General features: G+C 50.5%; 1 protein-coding gene across 1 annotated transcript; it reads right to left on the reverse strand.

Moving 5' to 3' along the window:
- Window positions 1-5,426: 5,426 nt before the first annotated feature.
- On the reverse strand, window positions 5,427-22,011 carry POLR1E (RNA polymerase I subunit E). The gene is made up of 12 exons (XM_086480028.1): window positions 21,948-22,011; window positions 21,733-21,836; window positions 19,427-19,503; window positions 16,630-16,715; window positions 15,826-15,881; window positions 15,289-15,433; window positions 13,393-13,500; window positions 12,811-12,907; window positions 11,899-12,032; window positions 10,675-10,756; window positions 8,969-9,100; window positions 5,427-5,814 (listed from the first exon to the last, which is right to left on the reverse strand). Exons 1-12 carry the CDS (start codon window positions 22,009-22,011, stop codon window positions 5,658-5,660), a joined length of 1,242 nt encoding a protein of 413 aa, XP_086336154.1. The 3' UTR covers window positions 5,427-5,657.
- Window positions 22,012-22,238: the final 227 nt, after the last annotated feature.

A 22,238-nucleotide genomic window follows, 5' to 3' on the forward strand; every position in this document is an offset into this window, starting at 1 on the left:
GGCTGTCGGACGCAGCCCTGCCCACCCGGCAGGGACAGGCACGTGGCAAGCACACAGCCTGTGCCGAAGCCTGGGGGGTTTCATATGCTCAGGAGTAGGTTTAAAACCAGAGGCAAGTAACAACATTGTAAGTTGGCAAATCTCTGCCCGTAGCTACGTATACATTACTTCTGGGTGTACAGTCCAGAGTCATCTTGAACCACCATCAAAGGAAACCTTTTACCATTAGCTGACTGCCTGTTTTATTTTGGTATGGTGTGGTCAGCGAGTGTGTCAGGGGCCTGGTTTGCCTCAGGATAAAGGCAAAGCTGGCCTAGCACAAGCCTTCGGAGCCCAGCGCATCTGAAGCACAATCTGCCGGTCGCTGTTCCCTGAGCAGAGTGGGAGGAGATGCACCCAGCGCAAGGAGAGCCGAGCACGGGGCGGGGGTGTGTGGTCTCTTGAGATGAAGGTGGCTGAGCTGAGGCAGACTTAGAGAAATGGGAAGATGAGACCCCCTGGGGCGTTGCAGGGCAGGCCCTGACATGGTGGTGCCACTCGGGAGGAGACAAACTTCAGGGAAAGAAGGCTTGTAGCTCCAGGCTGAGACCCACCCTCCAGCCGATGACTGGGTTCGTTTGCTTGAGGGGTGGTCCTGAAGCAGGAGTAGAGTCAAGCAGTAGACGAAGCTGTCGGTGTTAGTGGGGGAGATGCCAATCCATGACGTGCCTGTATGAGTTATGGGGTAGGTGGCAGGAGAGGAACGAATGCAGAGGTTCGTAGCAGGGGTGGGTGTGTGGGAAGGATGTGAGAACCCAAATGCAGGCTGTGGGGCAGAAACCTGAAGTCCCAGGCTCCATGTTGCTGTCGCTGCAGTGCTGCCTGTCTCATGTACAAGGCTCCACAGCTTTGGTGTGCGGAGGCAGGGGGGAACCTCCAGGGAGAACTGGAAGAGGAAGGGTGGGCTGTCAGGACAGAGCCAGGCTGCTGGCACAGACAGAAACATTCCAGTGGTGTGTTTAAACTGGAAGTTGCCAGAAGGTTAGCATGCCTGCAGAAGCACCTGGAAATGTTCAGTACTACTCTGAAAATGCTGGTAGGGAAACAAACAGCACAGTTGCAATAGGCATGGAGGCTCTGTTCACGGTGGTGGTTGCTGGCGCACAGAACCTGGAGTGGGCTGAAATTGCACATACTTCTAAGCCAAAGCTGAGAACCTCAAAAATAAGATGGGGAACCTGTAAGGCCTGGGGCTGCCTGCAGTGGCTTGAACCCTGGGCTTTAGGAGAACTTCTCTCTGTTCAGGCACTTCCCAGAGGCTCCTGAATCCCATCAGCCAGACCCAAAAAAACCCAAAGAAAAAAAACAGCGAGATTTGAGATCTTCACAATAGCTTTAATATCCCCTTCATTCTGTACTTTTTGCACTTTAGAGCAGCAAAATACCCCGTGGAGGCTCCATGTGCTGTCAACCAGGCATACAAAAAATTGTTCACAAAAACCATGTAGTTTAACTCACTTCACAGATTATGAGCAAGCTGGTAATGTCAATATATGGAGTAAGAGGAAGAGGTCATGTGATTGAGTATCTTTAAGCTTTTGACAGGTTGAGCTGGAAGTACAGAGCTCAAATATTGTCTTCAAATAGTTAATTTATACTATCATGCACTATGGAAAAATCCAACCATTCATACTGACTTCATCTTCACAAGGAAATAAAAAATAAAGTTTGTTTTCCCAAGGAATCTTTCAATTTTACATTAAACACAGTTGAGATCCTGACTGGTCAGCACAGTTAGGACTTTCAGACACAGTCAGAAAACAGTACTCTTTTCTTGTGAGGGCACTTATTAATTTTCACTGGTGTTTGTTAATCATGAAACGTTTCATGTTCTTGTATGACAGTGGATAGTTAATAGAGCATAATGGAAGCAGTGTGGGGCGCTGCTGTACTGGTGCAAACCCCGAATTCAAGTGCTGGTTGTGACACAGCAGGTAACAGCCCCCAGGCCCCTGACCCAGCAGCTCGCTGAGGGCACAGTCTGGAGCTCTGCTGACTTTGTCACCACCTCAACACTGTGAAAAGCTGGGGCACGTACATGACTTGCACGGCTGCTTCTTGGCACAGCACAGGCCTTGCATTTTGCTTTACTCAAAGAGGGCATTTGTCTGCTTCCAAGTTAATTAGAGTTCATCATTTCCAGAAAGGCAGCACTGGTGAAAGCTGAGTGCCTCCCTGCTGCTGCTGTACCTGTCCTCCTGCTGTCCACGCAGGACCCAGTTGTGAGACAACATGCCACCACTGCCAAGAGAAGCTTACTCCAACCCTTCGCTGTCCCCGCGCTCTTAGGTGTGAGAAAGAGCCTGTGCCCAGCCTATTTCACAGGACCCTTTATCTGGAGGTCAGATGCCTTATCCAGAGGACTATCGTACCTCCTGTACGCGAGTGAAGTACTGGAGAGATCTCGGGGTGGTGGCAGAGGAGCAGTGGGGAGAGCTCCTGGTTGCCTTCAAAGCAGGCAGCCGTAGGAGCCACCCCGCTCCCACGGGAACACGTGCCTGCCTGAAGGACAAAGAGGCACCCGCCGCAGGTCCTGCCTCGTCTCCCGCGCTGGCTGAGACGTGCCGATGCTGCCTGGCTTTGGCCTGCGCTCGCTGAGGCAGCAGCCGCGGGCAGGCACGGTGTTTTCACAGCAGCGGCTCAGAGCTGTTCGGTGGTGGTCCCCAGGGAGCCACGGGCCTCCCGCTCCCAGCCAGCCTGCCTGGGCAGCACCATGCTCTGCCAAGGGGGAGCATTCTCCAACCTCTAACCTGCCCATCAGCCTCCGCAACTTGCGGACATGCCTCTGGAGAGACGTGCATGGCCTCTCTTGTACCCTCCATGTCCAGGACATGCTCTCGAGTAAGGTGACCCTGGAAAGTTAGGCAGAGTGTCGGCAAACCTCCCCTCATTTCCAGCAAAGCATCTTTCCCCACCACTGCTGGATCTCTCCTTCAACCTTTCCTGTCGTCTCTCAGGGATCAACCCATCCGCTCACACTCCCCTCTCCATGATGCAGACAGGGACAAGAGCCCGTGACGAAGGGCTCCTGGTCCCTGTAGGCTACCTACATCTTGCTGTGGTTCACACCTGGTACAAGTCCCCTCAGTGGGACCTGCCTGCAGCCCTGTCCTGCCTGCTTCAGAGGGGACTGCCCAGCCCTGGGGGGTGTCTCTCTGGCCCCAAGATGGGATCTCTGGTCCTCCTCCCCCCCGCCGCATCCCTGCCTCAGCACTTCCTTCCGAACAGCAAAGAACTCTACTGTTTCACGGGAAGGTGAATAGCTGCTTTGCAAAGTGCAGCAGCTAATGGCAAGACACGATGCAGATGAGACATCCTCCCCTTCAGCCCGAATTAGCACTTGTTTTCCCTGAATGAGGGGTGCTGCTCTCAGACGTGGTCAGAGCAGGCTCTGCTGCACACAGCAGCGATGTCAAGAGAGGCCATTAACATCTTCAACTCTGCTGCAAGTGGCTCCAAATCATGGAAAAAAGCATCACTTCTTGCTCGGCTGGTCGGGCAACAACCACCTCTGCCTTCTCTGCTCACCTCGGCACACAGAAGCAGCTTTGCAGCAGTTAATTTTTCATCCCAAACCCCATGGTGTTATCAGCATGATCTGCAGCTGCTCCCCTCCTCACACCCTGTATCAACCATCTGAAACACAGCAGCAACGAGCTAGAATTAGATAAAGAGGATAAACTAACGATGTATCTCAGAATAGTGCTTCATACCAGTATCAGCCACAGCTGCTGGCTCCGATGGGCAGAAGACCAGATCCTAATAAGAATTAAAAAAAAAAACACCAACAAAAAAACCACAAAAGGCAAAAAGTGGTTTCCGTCAGATCAGATCCCTGAGCAAACTCAGTCTACTGAAGATTGGAGAACAAGGCCTGGGTAAGTTGGAAGCTTCCAAATTCCAGCACGGGGAAGCGCGGAGCCCTGCACCTGGGGAGGAGCAGCCCCAGGCACCAGGACACGCTGGGGGCTGCCCAGCCAGAAAATGTCTTGGCAGGAAGGGACCGGTGGTCCCTGTGGGCACTTAGTTGAACGTGAGCCAGACGCGTGCCCTGGCAGCAAAGGCTAACGGTGTCCTGGGTGGCATGAGGAGGACCATCTCCAGCAGGTCAGGGAAGGTGATCCTTTCCCTCTGCTCAGCGCTGGTGAGGCCACACTGCAGTGCTGTGTCTGCTTCTTGTCTCCCCAGCACCAGAGAGGCATGGACATACCAGAGCCCAGCGAAGGGCAGCTAAGGTGCTGAAGGGACCAAAGCATCACTCCTACAAGGAAAGACTGAGAGAGCTGGGATTGCTCATCTGGGAGTAGAGAAGGCTCAGGTGATGCCATCGATGTCTATAAATACCTGAAGGTGTCGAAAGGACCAGCCAGGCTCTTCCCAGTGGCAGCCAGTGCCAGGACCAGAGGCCACGGGCACACGCTGAAACAAGGGAGGTTCCCTCTGAACATCAGGAAAGGATTTGCACTGCGAGGGTGACCGAGCACTGGGACAGGTTGCCCAGAGAGGTTGTGGTGTTTCCATCACTGGAGATATGAAAAAGTCAATGGGGATGGTGCTGGGCCCTTGGCTCTGTGTGCCCTACTTGGGCAGGGGGACTGGACAAGGTGACCTCTAGAGATGCCTTCCAGTCTCAACCATTTGTGATAAAAACATTTGATTATCTGCAGCCTGTAATTCCCATGGCATTGATTATCCTCTGCCCAGAAAACTGTGTGTCTGTGTCAGTCCTAAGGACAGCTGTGAACAGTGGGTCATTAAGGTTTGTAAGGAGCTACCCTTAAATCCCCAAATGACGTACTAAACACAAATCACCATCTAAAGCAAAGACACCTCAAAGAGAAGAGTACTCTTGACATCCCATGCTCCCATTTCACATAAGCTTTTCCTCTTGGAGGCGATCCTCAGCTTTTCACTAGCCCCAGATGCCTACAACCTTGCTTAGTAAACATCTGCAATGAGGCTTACAGCCCAGCAGCCCAGGACCAGACTGAAAATGCAGGGGCTGGGAATCCACAGCTCCAAATTCAAACTAACTACCCTTTCTGAAGGTGACACTAGCTCCGAGTCAGCAGAATTCTCCCTGCTCCATACAAGAAGCCAGGACAGGAAAAGTGGCAGAAACATTTTGTGTTGCAGCTTTACACTTTTTCAACACAAAACTACACTGAAACTTCTAGAGAAAGACAGACACAGAGCCAAGGAGCTGTGTGCAAGGCATGCTTTGCTTAGTCTCTCTTTCTATGCTTTCTACCCTGCATGTGTGAAAAGGGGTAAAACAGGCCACGAACAAACAGCTCACTGCCAGAACCAACCAGACAGCAGTCAGTGGAGGACCCGCAGTTCCAGTGTTCTCCTGCTCCAGCACAATCTACATCTTTCTCCTCTCATACAGACAGGAAAAAAGAAAAAGGTTTTATTGCAGCTTTTTCTACATAAATAGAAAAAAGAAGCAGTCGAACACCTGTTCCAACCCAGCCTCAATACAGGGTGTCAGTGGGGCCATGTGCTGACGCGGGATAGCCAAATCCAACAAACAGAAGCATCCCCATGACGCTCGCTGTGCAGAAGAGCAGTTGAGAAAAGAACTGCTTTGCCCCTGCTCCGACCTCCCAGATATTTTAGTTCATTTTCTTGCGCTTCTGTTGTTTCCCTGACACCTGTGCAGGCAAGGGGAGAGAGAGAGTGCCCAGCTTGTGGTTCTGATCATTCTCAAGTCCTGGCAGCCCCTTTGCCTTGGAGACCTTCAACCGCATGGCCTTTGCGATGTCCATCATCCTGGAAAACACCAGAGAACACTGCGTCAGTGGGGCACACAAGTCTTCTGTACCGAACTCTGCACAAAACAGCAACTGCCTTTTTCTCAGGGAAGCCAGAAGGCACCAGCCAGCAGGATGCACTCTCTGCATCTCGAGGACACCATGGAGACAGAAGCTGGAAGCATTCAAAGACTACAAGGCGGACCCTTCCCGGAGAGGCTAGAATGCTGCCAAGCTGTGCACTGCCACCTCAAGCAGCATTACAAACCCATGCTGCCTTACTCAATGGCCAGCTGACTTGAGAAAAAATAACCCTGCTCTCCACTTCCCTACGAAGAGGGGAACAGGCATTATTTGTGTTCAGCAGCTGCTGCTGGCAGCCCAACAGCTGCTTCCCAGTGCACTCATCCCCCACGTGTGGTACAATGAATGGAACCCAATGTAAGAGTTGGTCTGAAGAACAGCATTGTCTCAACCTTGTCATGAGGGACACAGACAGTAAGGTACCCCAAAAGTTAGGCTAACATCTTGACATGAGTCTGCAGCGACCTGCCTGAGACGCAGTTGCTGATCCCAAGAATGGAATGCCAGGCTTGTAAGGTCATTGTGCCCTGGACAGAGCAAGGACAAGAGCTGAGCGACTTGTTCATCTGGCAGGAAACAGCAAAAGGGTAAGAGTGCTGGTACCTGCTTCTCCCTTCTAGAAACCTTGTGAGGGGAGATAACAGCCGAAAGAAGGAGCCTTGCAGAGGCAAGACAGCTCTGTTTTGGCTGAATGCTGTGCTGTTCTCTGGTGCCAGGGACGAGCCTGAGAACTGTTATCAAGAAAGATCGATCAGCATCGATGGAGCCAAGAAGAGGCGGAGACACAGAGGAGGAGCAAGGTGTGATACTTGGCATAAAAGATGGGTCCTCAGCACCCAAACTTTGGAAGCTTTCCCCACCACAATGATTGTTAGGACCGGCGGGATGCTGCCTGGACCTGGGACCATAGGGCCTTTGACCCGCGGTGGTAGCTATCAATCTCTGTCCTCTTCTCACTTTACTGTTCCCTTTCCTTTCACCCTCTTTACCTATCACATGCTGCCTTACGGACAAACAATAGCGTTTCACTGTTTGACTGAAGCAAACCCCTTTGGCATGGTTTGCCTTAATTTTGCACTTTAAGATCTCAGCGAACGAACCATCATGAGTCCACTGAGTGGACTGTGACACCCAGTACACCAAGAACATCTCCTCTTAGCCACTAAAATGCAGGATCTTTAGCTGTAGGAAGAGGGGCTTGGCTGAGATGTGAAGAACCTGGGCAAGAAGGTGCAAACCAGAACACACCCGGAGTTCCGTCAGAGAGAACAAAGTGCCGCCGAAGGGAAGCCAGCAGGGAAACAGGGGTACTGGCCTCAGCCAGGGTCCTGAGAACAACCAAGCTCCAGAATCCTCCCAGCTGACTCTATCATCTTTGAAATACACACAGATTAAGTTGGGAAGGGTTCTTCAGTCAAACCTCCCACTCCAAGCAAGGATCATGCCATCACATGGCTCAGGGCTATGTGTCTCTCTCCTCAATTCTTCCTCTTCCACGCTTTTGTCAACAGCATCCTATGCCTTGTGTTCCCAGCTCCAGTACAGCAATTAAGAACAAAACCTGGGCATCACTTGTGAAAACCAACATGGATTCCCTAAAAAGTTTAGTTCCAAAAAGAAAAAAAAAAAAAAAAGACAGGAAAAAATGGATGGAAACCAACAGCAAACACTGCTGTTAAACCCACCACTATCCATCAAAGAATCAGGAGCATAACTCAGGGCAAAACCAGATGTAATTGCGCCAAGGCTGACTAGGAAGCTTCCAAGACCAAGAGGTGACTAAGGGCTCTGAAAACTCCCAGTTATCACCAGACCTTAACATTACATCTCTCAGCCAGAGTCCCTAAGATGGTCCACAATGTTCTTCTCAGTTAAAGCGAAGGGTTTGTGTCCCTCCGCAGCTCCCAACCAGCCGCACGGCCACCAAGCAATCCTGTTAAGGAAGACCAATGTGACCAAGTTAGGACGCATGTGTCCTTGGCATCACTGTCCCCCCCCCAGAACAGGACAGGGTGGGAGGGAGACACTGAGCCCTTCCCAGACAGCGTTAACAAGCTGCCTGGTGAGCAGACGTCTGCTGGCTGGGGGACTTCCCAGCCAGCACAGCGGGCTGGCTGAGTGGCTCGGGTCAACTCCTGATGTGCTCTGCAGGGGCCAGAGAGACGGTACAGGACAAACCGCAGGGCAGAACCCGCAGAGCCAGCGGCGCTGGCAGCAGGCTCCGCCGACACCTGCTGGGAAATGCAGGTCTTGCAGCCAACAGCGGCTGCATGACACTTCCGTGCTCTTTCTTCCACAGAAAATCAGCGAGCCAGCACAGCAAGGGTTGTTTGCTCTGAAGCTTACTCGGCAAGCTGTTTTCTACCCATTCACCTTCACTAACCCTGACTGGACAAATCCTTATTTCAAACACTACGGCCACCAGTTCTGCCTACAACCTCTCCTCGTGATGCTTTGCTGAGAAGTCCACAAGTTCATTAGTATTTCAGAAACAAAAACAATCTCCTCGGTGCCAAGCCCAGAGTGGGTAAATTTCAGGGGCCTGGGATTCCTCCACATAAACAACAATCTACATGCCCACAGTGCAACTATGAGGAAAACCCCCTGTTCCCAGCTTTCCTGCTGCAGTCAGCTGCAAGCATGCACCGACACCCAGACCAGTACCTAACAGGGACTGGAGCTCAGCAGGAAGAAGGGGCACAGAGGACAGGAAAGTGAAGACTGACGTGAATTGTCAAGCAAGAAACAGAGCTAGGTGGCAGTGGACAGCCCTGTCCTGGAATCTGCTCCACCTGGCCATTTCAGTGCTGCCTGCCTCAGTTTCCTTCCCTGCACAAGAGCTGACGAGCCTCGATGCACCCAGGACCTTTTCGCGGCAAGCGCCCTCTCAAAGTCTGAGATGTATAACCACCCTCCTTTACAAGCATCAGGGCTTTAAACTAAAGATTCAACAAACTCATAAAAGGCAGAGTCCGATTACAACAGGTATTGCCCAGGTGCCAGAGAGGCTCCAGAGCTCCCTCCTCAGAGGCTCTCTGTAGGAGGATCACAACATACCTCAGCAGGTATGAACAAACAGGACACCTCACCTGCTTTCTTGGAGCTTCAAGTCATTCTGCAGGACGGTGAGGTCTGTTTGGAAGTTGTTAATGTGCAGAGCCAATGCAATGACGTATGCTGTGATTTTAGCCTTCATTGATGCAGAGATTAAATTCTGGACACTGCATGGCAAGAGGGAGAACACATGAGATGTGGAGCGTCAGTGAAGCCAAAACACAACCCCATGAGCTGCAGGCAGAACTGGAGCCCCAGTTGGACATGATGATTCCTAAACACCAAAGAGCTCAAAGCAACACAGACCTCTGATCACATAGGCCTAACAGGCTTCTCTGTTGTCCCGTTTCTGTTCAGAAGTGCAGGCCCCTGATGTTGTTTATTGCTATGCAGCCTTGACAAAGCCACTAACTAATGACACTTCAGCCTCTTTGGCATGCTGGTCCCTTGCAAGAGGAAAGCAAAGGAAAGCTGTTCTGAGGTCAGTCAGTGTAACTACTAATGGCACCTCAAGTACACAGTCCACATGAAGCAGATCCCTGGCTGGCGACCCTCTGGGAGCATTTGAGCCTTCAGCCAAAAGGTGGCCTGTTTGGACTCAAATTCTCTGTTCCTGTCATATTAACAGCAGCAGTGCAGCTGTGCAATAGCTGAGTATCAGCACTGCGCCCCTTCCAGGCAGAGAGGATGTTGGCTCCCCAAGTGTGGGGAAGGCACTGCAGCAAGCACGAGAATACTATTTACTGTTGCCTGTATTTTGGTGCTTCCACTCAACAGGATTTCTGAAAACGTTTATCCAGATTTACAACTGCTTAGTTGTAAGTGGCACCTGTCTGAAGGCTGCAGCCAAGGGCCACCTGATCAAAGACATCCCCCAACAGCTGCCTGAGGCCCTCCCTGCAGCGAGACAGCACACAGCACCACAGGAGTGGCTCTGACACTGCTGGAAAGGAGGACCTTGCAGCAGCTTCCCTGCCCCTGCTGGGTGGTGGCTTCTCCTGGCTGACCTCCATGGCAGGACCAGACCCTACCTTACTATAACAAACTTCATCACTGCTGGTGGGGCAGTGCCTGGGCAAGGCTTAGGCAGAACGCTCTGGCCTGAATCCATACGGGTGCAAGGGCATGGGTCTCAGCCCAGCGCAAGTTAACCAGTGCAAATCCTTACACAGTTTTGTCTGTGCAGCTTTCAATAGAGAATCCAAAGAAGTTGTGCTTAGGTGCCTGTAAAAGCACCCCCGTTATGCTAATTAAACTATGCGAGCGCAAAAAAAGTACCATCATTTAGCCCCTGCACTACCTCTGTCCTGGCCCGCTCTGGGATGGCGGAAGAGCCGATGCATCCATCTGTCAGCTGCCTTGGTTCGCAGTGAAAACGCACGTGTGGACAGCTGCCTGCTCAGCTGCACGGCAAGCACCCATTCTGCCACCCTGCGCGCAGGAGCGGTCAGGCAGCTGGCTGGGCACCCCATTTGGTCACACTAGCTAAATCCACCAGTGCAGGCTTGCTTTTGCACATGTGGCCCTGCTTCTCCCAGTCACATTTTAGACCTGCACTGTACAAAATGGACAATCACCAGCCACGACCCAAGGTTCTACGGGGCTGGGCCTGTGAGGCAACATAAGCTACTGCTATCTCCCGTTTTGGTAGGAGGTTTTCTGATAACGTGTGCATGGCCCTTCAAGCTGAACTCCACCATATCTCTGCCTCGAGAACATCAAAGCAAACATAGCTCCTTACCTGCCGTTGTTGTAGGTCAGGGAAGTGAAATTCTTCATGAGTTTCTTGCTAATAACATGTGGGCATTCGGGACCCATTGGATCTAGGACAGAAAGGCATTTTGCAGTGGAATGAGAAACACACACTCTTTCTTGTACTGCCCATCTCCAGCCATCATAAAGCATGTTTATTACCACAAACTTTATCGCCTCTTCCCAGAACCTAAAAGGAACCTAGGCACCTGATTTCTAGGTCTCATCATTTCTCAGGCCTGAGGGAGGCTCGTAACAGCTTTTCTTTTCTTTACAAACGGGATCCCCACTTCAATACTACACAACCTAAAATGCATGCATGTGTGCCTACGCATATATTTCTTTTAATAGATTCCTGCCTTTTAATAGATGGCCCTGTCACAAACTATGAAAACTGGAAACACCCCAACAGAATCCTACTAGCACCAAGACTAGTCATTTCCACATCCTCCTTGACTAGGTCCTACAGGGTGACTCCTGCGTCTCCAGCAATGCAGGAGGGTATTTACAGCCAGGCGTGCCACCTCCTCCTCTATCACTCCCCTGCCATTGAAAATGCTAACATGTCTTCTGACAAGGAGACTCAAAGGTCTTGAAAATCTCAACCAAAACATTTTGTGCAATGCTTTTGAGAACAGCAGTTCCTGCTGCTTTTTAAAAGTGAGATCCCTGAATACAACAGAGGTACAATCACTGTGATCCACACATTCAGCTAATAAGCAAAGGATGATGAAGACAGTCTCAAAAGCACAAAAAAGAAATAAAAAGGATGCATTGTGTGCTGTATGCCTCTTGCACCTGGAATACGGAGGCTGGATGAGGGAGAGAGCTGATAGTTTCCAGCCTCTTGTCTTAGGACGTGTGGAAATAGAAAACATGTTTGTAAGTACAGAACTATCAATAAACCAGAAACTATCTCTGAATTTCCAATCTAAGCTACGCTGTTTCCTACCAAGAGGACCTCACAGTGCCATCCTAATGCATGACAGTTACAAAGGGACTGAAAAGGATTAGCCATACATCATCCTAGCAGATGCAGATCTAACTACCCTCAACAACACGGAGATCCCCAACCTCAGCATGAAACAGGCTGAAAGCAACTGCTGAAGGTAGCTGTTTGATCACACAGCTCATTCTGGTCAGCTTTACTGTTTTCTACTGCAGTGATTACACCAAGTCTCAGCAGGTAGCTTAAAACATTCTGAAAACTTACGCTTCTTCTTGATCACTTTCAGGTAGCTGAACTTAATAAGGGTGTCGAGGAACCAGAGGCACCGGGCTTTATGATCTCTGCTCTTCTCATCAGCAGGCAGGAACTTCAGCTCCTCTAAAACAAAGGAGCAGTGGCTGAAGGAGAGAGGGGGGGAGGATGAGGCTCAAAGAACCAGGAACCAGTTTACATCACCAGGAAGACCAGACACACCTCTAACTTCCAACGCTCAGCTGTTTGAGAAGGGTTCCCTGGACACCTATAAAGGGTAGCCCCAGAGGCTGCTTTGTGAGCACACTTACCTGTCAATGCCCACCACGTTCAGCCAGCCCCTTCCAGTGCACAGCTACTAAGAAGGTCCCTGCACTGCAGAAACTGCAGGCTCTCAACACGGCACACAGACACACTTCTACTTCAGCACAGGCAGACGGGAAGCACGGGGAGGTGTGGTTTGTGCTTTTCCTGCTCATTTCTGCCCCTCAGCACAAGGCCTTAATAGCTCTAAGTGTACGTCCACGTCAGCTGGCCAAGCCACAGCAACCTTCACAGCAAGTCAGTTCTTGGCTGGGACAGTGCCCAGCCACAGGCATGCTCAGCATGGTTCTGTGGTCTGTATTCTAGACACCTGCCTTCAGACCCAGCTTTGGATTTCTCCACTCTCTTCCTCTGCAATCAGTTCCCCATGCGGCAGCCAGGCTGCTGTGCACACAACTTCCTCACCCGTACATAACGACACCCCACATTCCCCAAGGCAGGTGTTGTTCAGCCATGCCTGGACCAAATGTCCTCCTTCTGACTGAAAAGATCAGCCTGGCTGCAGTGGAGCTGGCAGCAGCAGCCATCCCGCCCCGCAAAAAACCCCACAGTTTCACAGGGCCCACCTCAACTATTCCAAGGCTGTTTGAGCAGCATTACCTTTTATCTTCTGTTTTCTTGGTGATTTCTTCTGGAGTGATGTTAACAAAGACTGCTGCTGGAACCCGCAATGCTTCATACTCTGCTGGGGACAGAACTGGAAGGAGTTTAAAGAAAAGAACAAGCGTGCCTTTGCTCTCCCTTCTGGTCTGAACAGCTCACACCAAGACAAGCTCTATCCACTCTGGCTTTAGGTGTTGGGCAGGGAAGTAGGGAAGGGAATTACAAGTGGGTAGGACCTAATGACAAGACTTGGAAGCTGGCCATTAACAAAGGTCTCTAAAGGACTGTGGCTTGATCACAAGTCACTTCTCCTGCATGGCTGACCCCGTTACTATTCCCAGTTGAAATGCCACCAACAGAGAAACACAGCAGCCTGCTCTCTGTACGAAAGAGGCAGGATATGGGACCTGCAGGCCCATAAAATCTCAACACGGCAGGTCTTTGCTCTCAGCTTTTGGCTTGTGAGGGAAGAAGACTCAGCTCATTCACTGGCGGCAGTCACTCCCACGTGCCAGCTCACTGGCATCAAGGCTTACAGGTGAAACCAGAGAGAAACCACTCTGCCACAGAAAAAGATACTGTCCTCAAACTTGTAAACATTTTCTGGTTTGTCAGCGTCTTCGTTACATTGGGGGAGGAAGACAGAGATGTTCTGTACATCATCTTGGGCCGCATCCTGGATTAAAGCTTTGGAGAGAAGCAGGAAAGAAGAGTATTTGGACCATGGAAACAAAAACACAGAGAACATGACCACAACCCAGATCCTTCCTTTAAACACAAATCTACTCAATGGTGGTTCTTGGGGCAACACCAGTTTAGTCACAACTGGAGCTTTAAGGGTTTAAAACTCCAGTTTATCTCACTTGGGACAGTAGTAAGGAAAAGGCTACAGCCTTTCCCTATTTTGTTTCATTACTGCCACAGGTAGGTGCTGACTGTGCAGAAAGCATTCCAGTAGGCACAGAAAAGGCCAACAGCTTCCAGTATGCCTGCTATGTATTCATCGTGCTGGGTTTTAGACTGTGTCATCACTTATACCAAGAGCTTGCTGCTCCTTAAAATTTAGAAAGGCCACTCCAGACTAGGGAAAAATCTGGGAAAGGAGTGCACTAGGACAAACTGGTCACTGCTACTGCGCCTCACGCCTGCAGGGTGGGCAGAATATGGTTTTGGCACCCTGGATTCCATTGGACATCCACTTAGCACAATGCAGCACCGAGAGCACAGTCAATATCCAACCTGGAACAGAAGAGATGAGAGCTGATGCGTTCTACAGTCAGACATCTCTCCCACTCATAGGCAATGGAACTCAGAATACCAGAAGTGCTGGTGAAAAGCAGCTCTGGAGGTCTCCTGTCCAACCCCCTGCTAGGAGTAGGACTGTCTACAACACTAGATCAGAGAAGCCCTGGCTTTGTCCTGCCAAAGCTTGGAAACCCCCAAGGATGGTGACTCCACACCTCTGTGACACCTTCCAGGGCTGCGCCACTCTCCAAGGCAAGAAGGTGCCCCCAGTCTCCCACCTGGACCTGCCAAGGTCCAGGGACCACTGCAACTTGTGTCGACCCTTGTTGCCACTGCTGAGAGGGGCTTGGCTCTGACTGCCCTTTGGGTATCTGTGGGCTGCTGTTAGACTCCCCCTTGGCCTCCTCTTTGCCAGACTAACCAAGCCCTGCTCCCTCTGCCTTTTCTTGCCAGTTGTGTGAACTCCAGGTCCCTGCCTGTTCTTGTTGTCCTGCCATGACTCCTCTGCCATTTCTCCACTTCCTTTTTGATGAGGGCAGGGGTGCAGGGGGATGGCACAGGCTGGACAACGTAATACAGATGCAGCCTCACCAGCACTCAGTAGCAGGGTTATCAACTCTCCTTGAAGCATCACCTCAGTGTGACGCTTTGGAGAGTGAATGTCCCTTGCAGTAGTGACAATAACTAAGGCCATGGCAGACTCCTCTTTGCTGCAGGCTCCTCCATAGCAGAAGCCCAAGTCCATCAGCCTGGCTCACAACAGCACTGGGGAATGGCACTTGATGTGACCTGGTTTAGGGTCATTGGACCCTATGTGGACCATTTTCCACAGACATGCCACTGCAAAACCAGGGTCCAGTTCACCTTAATGAACGTTCAGCATTTCAGTTCAGACCAGGTGAACATACTGCCTTTATCCCAGCAAACTGATAGCCAGGGACTCCCAGAACAGCTCCCAACAGTGGGCAGGGATGGACACTGATGCCACAAGGATCTTCCCTCATTTAAGCGACTACCACACTAAGTCTGGCAGGATCAGAAGGAAGCAGTTCCTTTTCTACCACAAAGATCTGCCAGCTCCTCCACATATACCTGTCTCAGCTGCTAGACCGGCTGCTTCCTTGGTCACTCAAAGAAAACACCTATCTTCTTCCTACCATAGCTGGTGAAAAACAGACAGAAAAAGGCACTTCTGATTGCCTTCGTTAAACCCTGAGACAATATTCTTACCTGTTACTCCCTTTGCATCTATAACGTTTGCTGCTGCTTTTGTCACAGCTGTATTCAGAACATCATTGCCCACTGCATTCATTCGCCGAGAGTTCAGAGCTCGCTTCTGCTTGCTGGTACCAAAGGCCTCAATGCACAAATCCATCTGTGTAAGACAGATGTGAATTAAAACACGCTGCTGAACTGAAGACACTTTGCACCTAAGAGGAAAACTCAGCTAACCACCACTTGTTCCACATCCATGTTCTCCACGATTCAAATCTTTCACTGGGCACAACCCAACCATGCAACAAGCACTGATCTGCAAGTGGGTAGGAAGTAACTGGGACCGTAATCAAGCCTAAAATAATTATGAAAATACTGCCAAGTTAGGCACCAATAACACGCCGTCTCACAGACCTCCGAGGCACAGAGAGGGAGCTGTACCTGCAGAGGTTTACCCTGAAGTAAACCAAACCTCACATCTCAGAACAAGGATCATCTGCCACTGTTAGCTGGATAATCACAGTAGAATATGATAAGGGGTTTCAACTTTACCTTCTCCCTGTAGGATTTATTCTGATAATCCTTCGTGTCGTCAGGTATTAAGTTATCTATAAAAGAACAAGAGTTGGTACACTTGGCTTGCAGCAGCCAGGACAGCACATGCACTCAGTATCCCTTCAGCTCTAACCCATTACCAAAAGACTTTGCACATCACTTCAAGATTTCTTCCACAGAACTTTGTCAATTCAAGAACACACTGAATATGAGAGTATGTACCTAGACCAAAAAAGGAAAGGCAGGCCAAGTTTTGCTATAAAGCCCACGACCGTAACACTTAGACTGCAGCAATACCCAGGTCCTGCTGCACAGGGGAAATACAAGCTCCCAAAAGACTGAATTCTTTGGGTTACCCTCCTGGGTTCAGTAACAAAAAGCAGTTCTGCTGAAGAAAAGCTGTTTTGTTTTCCAGTGATCCATTCCCTTGGCCTGACAATTTCTAGGCCTCCCTCAGCAGCATACCTAGACAAGGCTGCACTCACTCCAAACAGCGACAATTTTGTTACCGACTCCAGCACTTCCACCCTCCCACCTGTAACATTCTCTGCTTAACCTCCGCCCTAAATTTCACCTTGCGTCCTTCTCCCTCTGATTTTTAACATCACGCAGTGCCTTAGAAGGACAGCGTAATGACCCTCTTCCCTCCATGCTGAAGAAATAAGGCAGATACGAGGAAGAGCAGCCAGGCAGACAACAGAGAGCACTGCTGTCAGCAGCTAGGCAGTCAACAGCTGAATGCATACATAGGTCTAGCACGCTGCGACTCTGGTGCTGGGGTTAAACACGGTATCTTCCTACCTGACAACAAGGGCTGCATGTTGAATATTTCAGCATTATAGACTTCCATTTGCCCAGAGTCCTTGTCTAACACACCAATAAAATACCTGGGAAGAACAGGGGCAAGTGATTAGTGAGAAGACAGTCCAGTGGAAGCGATGCTTTAAAATACATGGTGCAGAACTACACGTATTCCCCATCCTCTGCCAATTCTTCTGCCTTGCAAATGCAAGTTTTCCAAGAACATTCAGAATGTCACAATAAAACAAGTTACCTCCAAGGCATGCACGTATATATATATATATATAAAAAAATATATAAGACTCATTGTTCTAAGTAAACATAGAAGTCTTAAGACACCTAAATTAGCTCCAAAATGCACAGACCAAGTCTTGGTGCTGCAGTGCTAGCTGCTACTTGCTTTTGTCTTTTTTTGATGTGTCAGGACCCTTGCTTTCTCACTGCTTCTACGCAGTTTCCCATGTTTTAAAGACTTGGGTTCCTTGTGGCCAGTTCTCTGCTTAGTTCATGCCACTTTAAGTCCTCGGAGCTTCTCAGAAATATGACTTCACTGCCTCTAAAATAGGATTTTTCTCAGGAGAAATCTCACATTTCAGAGGGGCAAGCACAAACGGTTTGTGCTGCTCCTCACCATGTCTCATCGCCCCCCAGGAACAGGCTGTGTGTCACCCTTCCCTGAAGCTGATCAGGCTGTCAACTGCACTAGTTTCCTACCCAGCCAGAAGAGTCCATTCCATGTGACCCCATCTGACTGGTGCCTGAACTTGCTCTGCCCTGTAACACATCTTCCTAAGGACTCACTTTCTGAACATAAAACCCACTTGCACAACAGGCTGCCTGTTGAAGTGGGAGCAATATTCTCAAGGCAACTGCTCTCAGAGGAGCTGCCCGGGTACAGTGGGAATGACAGCACCTCACTGGCCAGAAAGAATTTCTGAGTAGCTCCTGCTGTCGCAGGAAGCCCAGAGGTTTGGTGGACTCATTGACTTTCCACTCAGCATAAACAGGTTTGTTTGCTCAGAGGTGGTTTCTGCTCCCTGTTACACCCACAACAGCAGCTGTGAGTGCACAGCTTTAGGCCAACAGCTGCCAAGAGCTACGGGAATGGATCTGCTGGAGGAAACCCTCATGCATGCAGCTGAAGCAGACGTAGGACAACAGGGACGGAAGGATGGCACGGGAAAATCTGAAAGAAAAGCAAGAAACCACTTAATTGATTCTTGCCTGCATCTCTGGAGATCCTGGGGCATGCACACATCTAATGCAAAAACTAATACTTGGAGCTGAACAAATACCAGCAGTTAGTCTTTCCTGTTAACTTCACAGCTCAGGATCTCCAGAGGTGCAGGCAAGAGCCACTTCAGCCACTAAAACCATCTCTTAATTAGTGTTCAGAGATAAGAGCACTACTTCTGCCTAGAAATAATACTGCACTGATACCTGTATCATATGTATTCATTAAATGAAATTTCTCTCTCCAAACTCAAGAAGAAAAAGCCCCTTGGTGCCTTTTTTTCAGCTACAGCATCTTAAACTAAAGACTGTTATACCTGAAGGTCCAGCTCTCCTGGTTTCACTTCTCCAAGAGAAGAACAAAGATTAGTATCAGCAAGGTTTGAAGGACTATTTGAAGAGGTGAAAGGAGTCCCTTTTAAAGAATAGGGTATTTCAGTGGGAAGGGACCTAGAACAATCATCTAGTCCACCTGCCTGATGACTTCAGGGCTGACCAAAAGCTAAAGCATGTTACGGGCATTATCCAAATGTGCCTTGAACACTGACAGCCTTGGGGCATTGACCACCTCTCCAAGAAGCCTGTTCCAGTGTCTGACCACCCTCTCGGTAAAGAAATGCTTCCTCATGTCAAGTCTGATTCAGAACATAGGACCACCAGGACACTCACATCTGAAAGCACTTCCTCTTCCTAGCAGTTTTACACAACTCTGCTCTTCACTCGCCCACCCCACCCATACTTTAACTAGTCAGGTCAGTGCAGTCCAATAAGAGGCGAGCTCTGTGAGCAAACCCACTGCAGTTGCCTTGTGTGATCTAGGAGCAGAGCACTTGGTACCAAGAGCCTGACATGCAAGTTACATGCATGCAATTCAGTGTTCTGTAGGCTGGCAGGACCAGCAATATGCATCAAAGGAGAAAAGAAACACCTTCGGGTATAACAAGACAAGATTGTCACATTGGCTCTCCAGCCATTTGGCGGTTCTTCTACTAGAGAACGAGAAAGATCTCACATACAGAATACTACTTAGGAGGCCAGTGGGATCTGCCCCAAGGCCACAAAGGTCATATTCTTAAACCAGGACAGGTAAAGGCTGGTGATTTCACCAACGCTTCCTTTCACAGTGTGTGGCACAGACAGTTTATGAGTTGGCACAGCAGCATCATGCTGTGGCCCACCGTTTAACTTCAATGGTGATTGGTGACCATGAGGTTTCCTGGACAGCAGAAGACAATCCTGACGATTTCTTAACCTTAATTTCTTTGTTTCTTAATAACAAAGCTGTTATTTTGAGGTTTCACCTACATCAAATCATGTCCTCACCCTTTCCTTCACAAGACCTTTTCAAATGCACTCTATTTGTACATAACATCACAACTTCCAAAGGGACGCAATGCGCACAAACAATGCAGTTGCCACATGTCAAAATCCTCTTGATTCAAATCACGGACTCTGTGGGAGCTTCTGAGCCAGCTTTAAGAAAGGCTACCAGGAACTTGGTGTCTGAGCAACTTCTCTGCTTCCGCCTCCACGCCCCTGCCCCCATTTTGCCTGCAACCTGTACCTGCATAGGGAGTTAGATTTCATAAGTCCACTGTCAAAGTTATTCCCCACATAGGAAAGCCTTTCAGTTTCTGAGACCTGGAAAACAAAAGAAAAATCACTTGAATACAGGGCTGTGAATAATCTTCTCTGCATCTGCTTTACTTTCCCTGGTGCCACAAAGCTCTACATTCCCAGGCATCAGGCACTAGTCATGCATTGGCAAACTTCACTGCCCATTCTGTGTACATTTTGCATCAGGTCAAAATGTTTGAAAAACAGACAATGTTTCCTGACACTGAAACTACTCACGATATATAATTCTATCTCAGCTTTCACTATGCTAGCAGATGAGGAACCACTACAAAGAAATCACGGGAATCACAATTTAAATTTAGTTTATCAGAGTAGAAACTTGGGTGTCACCACAGTTAAAATGCCTCACTGTGTTGACTACCATACTTCAACCCAGAAGCAACAGTTTGTGAAACAAACTGGGTTTACTCACAAAGTCACTAGTGAAGAGAGATCAGGCCTCTCTGCCAGTCAATGGGAGATACTATTTCCAGTGCCTTAGGGTCCTTAACACAGTTGCTCACAGCTTCCAGCCAGGACAAACCTTATAGTTTTCAGCCTGGGCAGAGCCACCACTACAAGTCAGGGGAACTTGGTTTAAAACGTAATTTTAAACAATCCATTTAAAGCCCTAGCACTGCCAAGTGACTGTAATCCACTGACTGAAAAAAAAAGAGCTATCAGGAATGGCTCAACCACCTAAATGTACTTCAGAATGTCTGTGTTTCTACTATACTGTAGTATATTTCCCCTGAGGATTTTGGCTAAAAAGTCATTTATTCCTTGAGTGAATCACGTGTGTAAGTAGCTGTAAAACTTAACAGTAGCAGCAGAAAGCACCTTCTGACTTTAATCTTGGTTCTCTCTTCACTGAAAGAAATATAAATCTCCTTATAATGTAATTTAACAAGAACAAACCCAACTTTAGTAAAGAATGAACTGTGTTTGCTGTGTAAATATAACACAGCACATTTTGTGATCAAACCACAGACTGGTAGGAGTTGGAAGGGACCTCTGGAGATCACTTAGTTCAACCCTGCTGCTAAAGCAGGGTCACCTAAAATGGACTGACTAGTCATTAAGTAACAGCTTTTAACTTTGAAACATTATTTCCCCTTAGGTTATTAAAATAAACTATAAACACACACAACTTCAGTCAATCACCCTTCGCTTGAGAATACACAATGACATATCAATCAAAATTTTTCACATAAGTCTGTATTCAGTTCTGAAGGAAAGGTTACTAACTCTCACACGTCACTCAAAATGCCCCATATTGCATTATTCAGGTTCCTTTCTGTTCCAAGAGCCAACCTGTGATGCCAAGCCCGAGAGGGCATGGCACAGTCTGATCCTGACCGACTGTGCCCCGACACCCAGTGGGGCTGCAGGACCTGGACTCCAGGGTGCAAGGACACCTTGTGGGGCTCCGCAGAGGTGTGGGTAGCCCCAGCGGGGACCCTGGCTCCTGGCTCCCCAGCACCAGGCGCTCCTCAGGGCAAGTGAACAACTCTCCAAGTGAACGAAGCCGATCCCTGAACGTCAAGCGCTCCCCTGCTCTGCCACCTCCATCATGCCCACACCCATTGTGGCAGCAGCCCACGTAAGAACCAGAACTTCCTCTGAAATCCCAGAGATTTTGTGAAATTTAGAGAACGGTTCTCCCCCTCGCACAGGCTGGGGCTAAACTTTTTTTTTTTTTTTTTAAGAAATTTGCTACAAAGCAAAGTTCCACCGAGCTCTTCCGAGCCTCGCTCACTGTTGTGTAAGGGGCGCAGGTGGAGCAGGGGGGCAGGCAGGAGCCTGGAGAGGAACGGCAGCTCTGACACGGTCCGCAGGGCCACGTCTCTGACCGAGATTTCTCGTTCCTGCCCGCAGCAGCTGCCACGTCCGCAGCCGTCAGGGCAAAAAAGGGCGAAAGCCCTTCGCTGCCCACCGAGGCGGACATTGCCCGTGCGCCCCCGGCACGGCCCCGGGAGGAGCCCTCGCCCCGGTGGCTAACGGGCCCCGCAACCTCCCGACCCGCCGCTCCCGGCGGCTACCCGGACACGGCGGAGCAGTCCTCGTTGCACGGCGAGCCGCGCCGCGGCCGCGGAGACCGTGCCGGAGCCGCACCCGCCGCCGCGACCCATTTCGGGGCGGCCACCGCTCCGGGTTCCCGCCGCCGCCGCCCTCACCGGAGCCGCCGAGGCGGCCAACACGAGGAACGTCTGCAGGCGCCGGCGGGAGCGCGCTCCCCGGGGGGGCCCTTACCAGGATCCTCCGGTGCTTCTTCCGCGGGTGGGCCGTGTCCCTGTTTCGATAGACGGTGAACCGCATGGAGTCGGACCGCCGCAGCCTGCCGTTGGAGAACCGCACTGCAAGGCGGCGGGGAGAGGCCGTGAGCCCGGGCAACGCCGGCCGGCCCCCGCCCCGCCCGCTCCCCGCTCCCGCCCGCTCCCGTCCGCAGCCCCCGCCCGCCGCCTCACCCAGCACCGCCGGCTGCTCCACCTCGGGCTCCCCGCGGTAGCGCCAGGTGGCGGAGGCGGCCATGGCGCTGGGCAGCGAGGGGCGGTGGGAGGTCCCTTCCGGGGCTGCCCGCCCCTCCCCTCCCCTCCCCCCCCCCCCCCGCCGCCTTCCCAGGGGTTCTACGCGAGGCCCCGGCGCCCGGGGAGCGGCAGGGCCCACGGCGGGCGGCGGCTCACTGCCGCCACCGGGCCTGGGCCTCCCCCACCAGGCCCGGGCCTCCGCCGCTCCGCTCCAGCGGCCGTGCAGCCCGC

Source organism: Leptosomus discolor, chromosome Z, assembly GCF_034619465.1.
Source record: "Leptosomus discolor isolate bLepDis1 chromosome Z, bLepDis1.hap2, whole genome shotgun sequence".
NCBI classification, from domain to species: Eukaryota; Metazoa; Chordata; class Aves; order Leptosomiformes; family Leptosomidae; genus Leptosomus; species Leptosomus discolor.

Excerpts from the sequence above, each read along its gene's own strand:
- POLR1E (XM_086480028.1), bottom strand. The coding sequence starts at position 22,011 with ATGGCCGCCTCCGCCACCTGGCGCTACCGCGGGGAGCCCGAGGTGGAG. Across the intron at positions 21,837-21,947 it reads GGAGCAGCCGGCGGTGCTGG|TGCGGTTCTCCAACGGCAGG; the intron begins GTGAGGCGGCGG and ends GCCGCCTTGCAG. Across the intron at positions 13,501-15,288 it reads AGATGCAAAGGGAGTAACAG|CTTTAATCCAGGATGCGGCC; the intron begins GTAAGAATATTG and ends TTCTCTCCAAAG.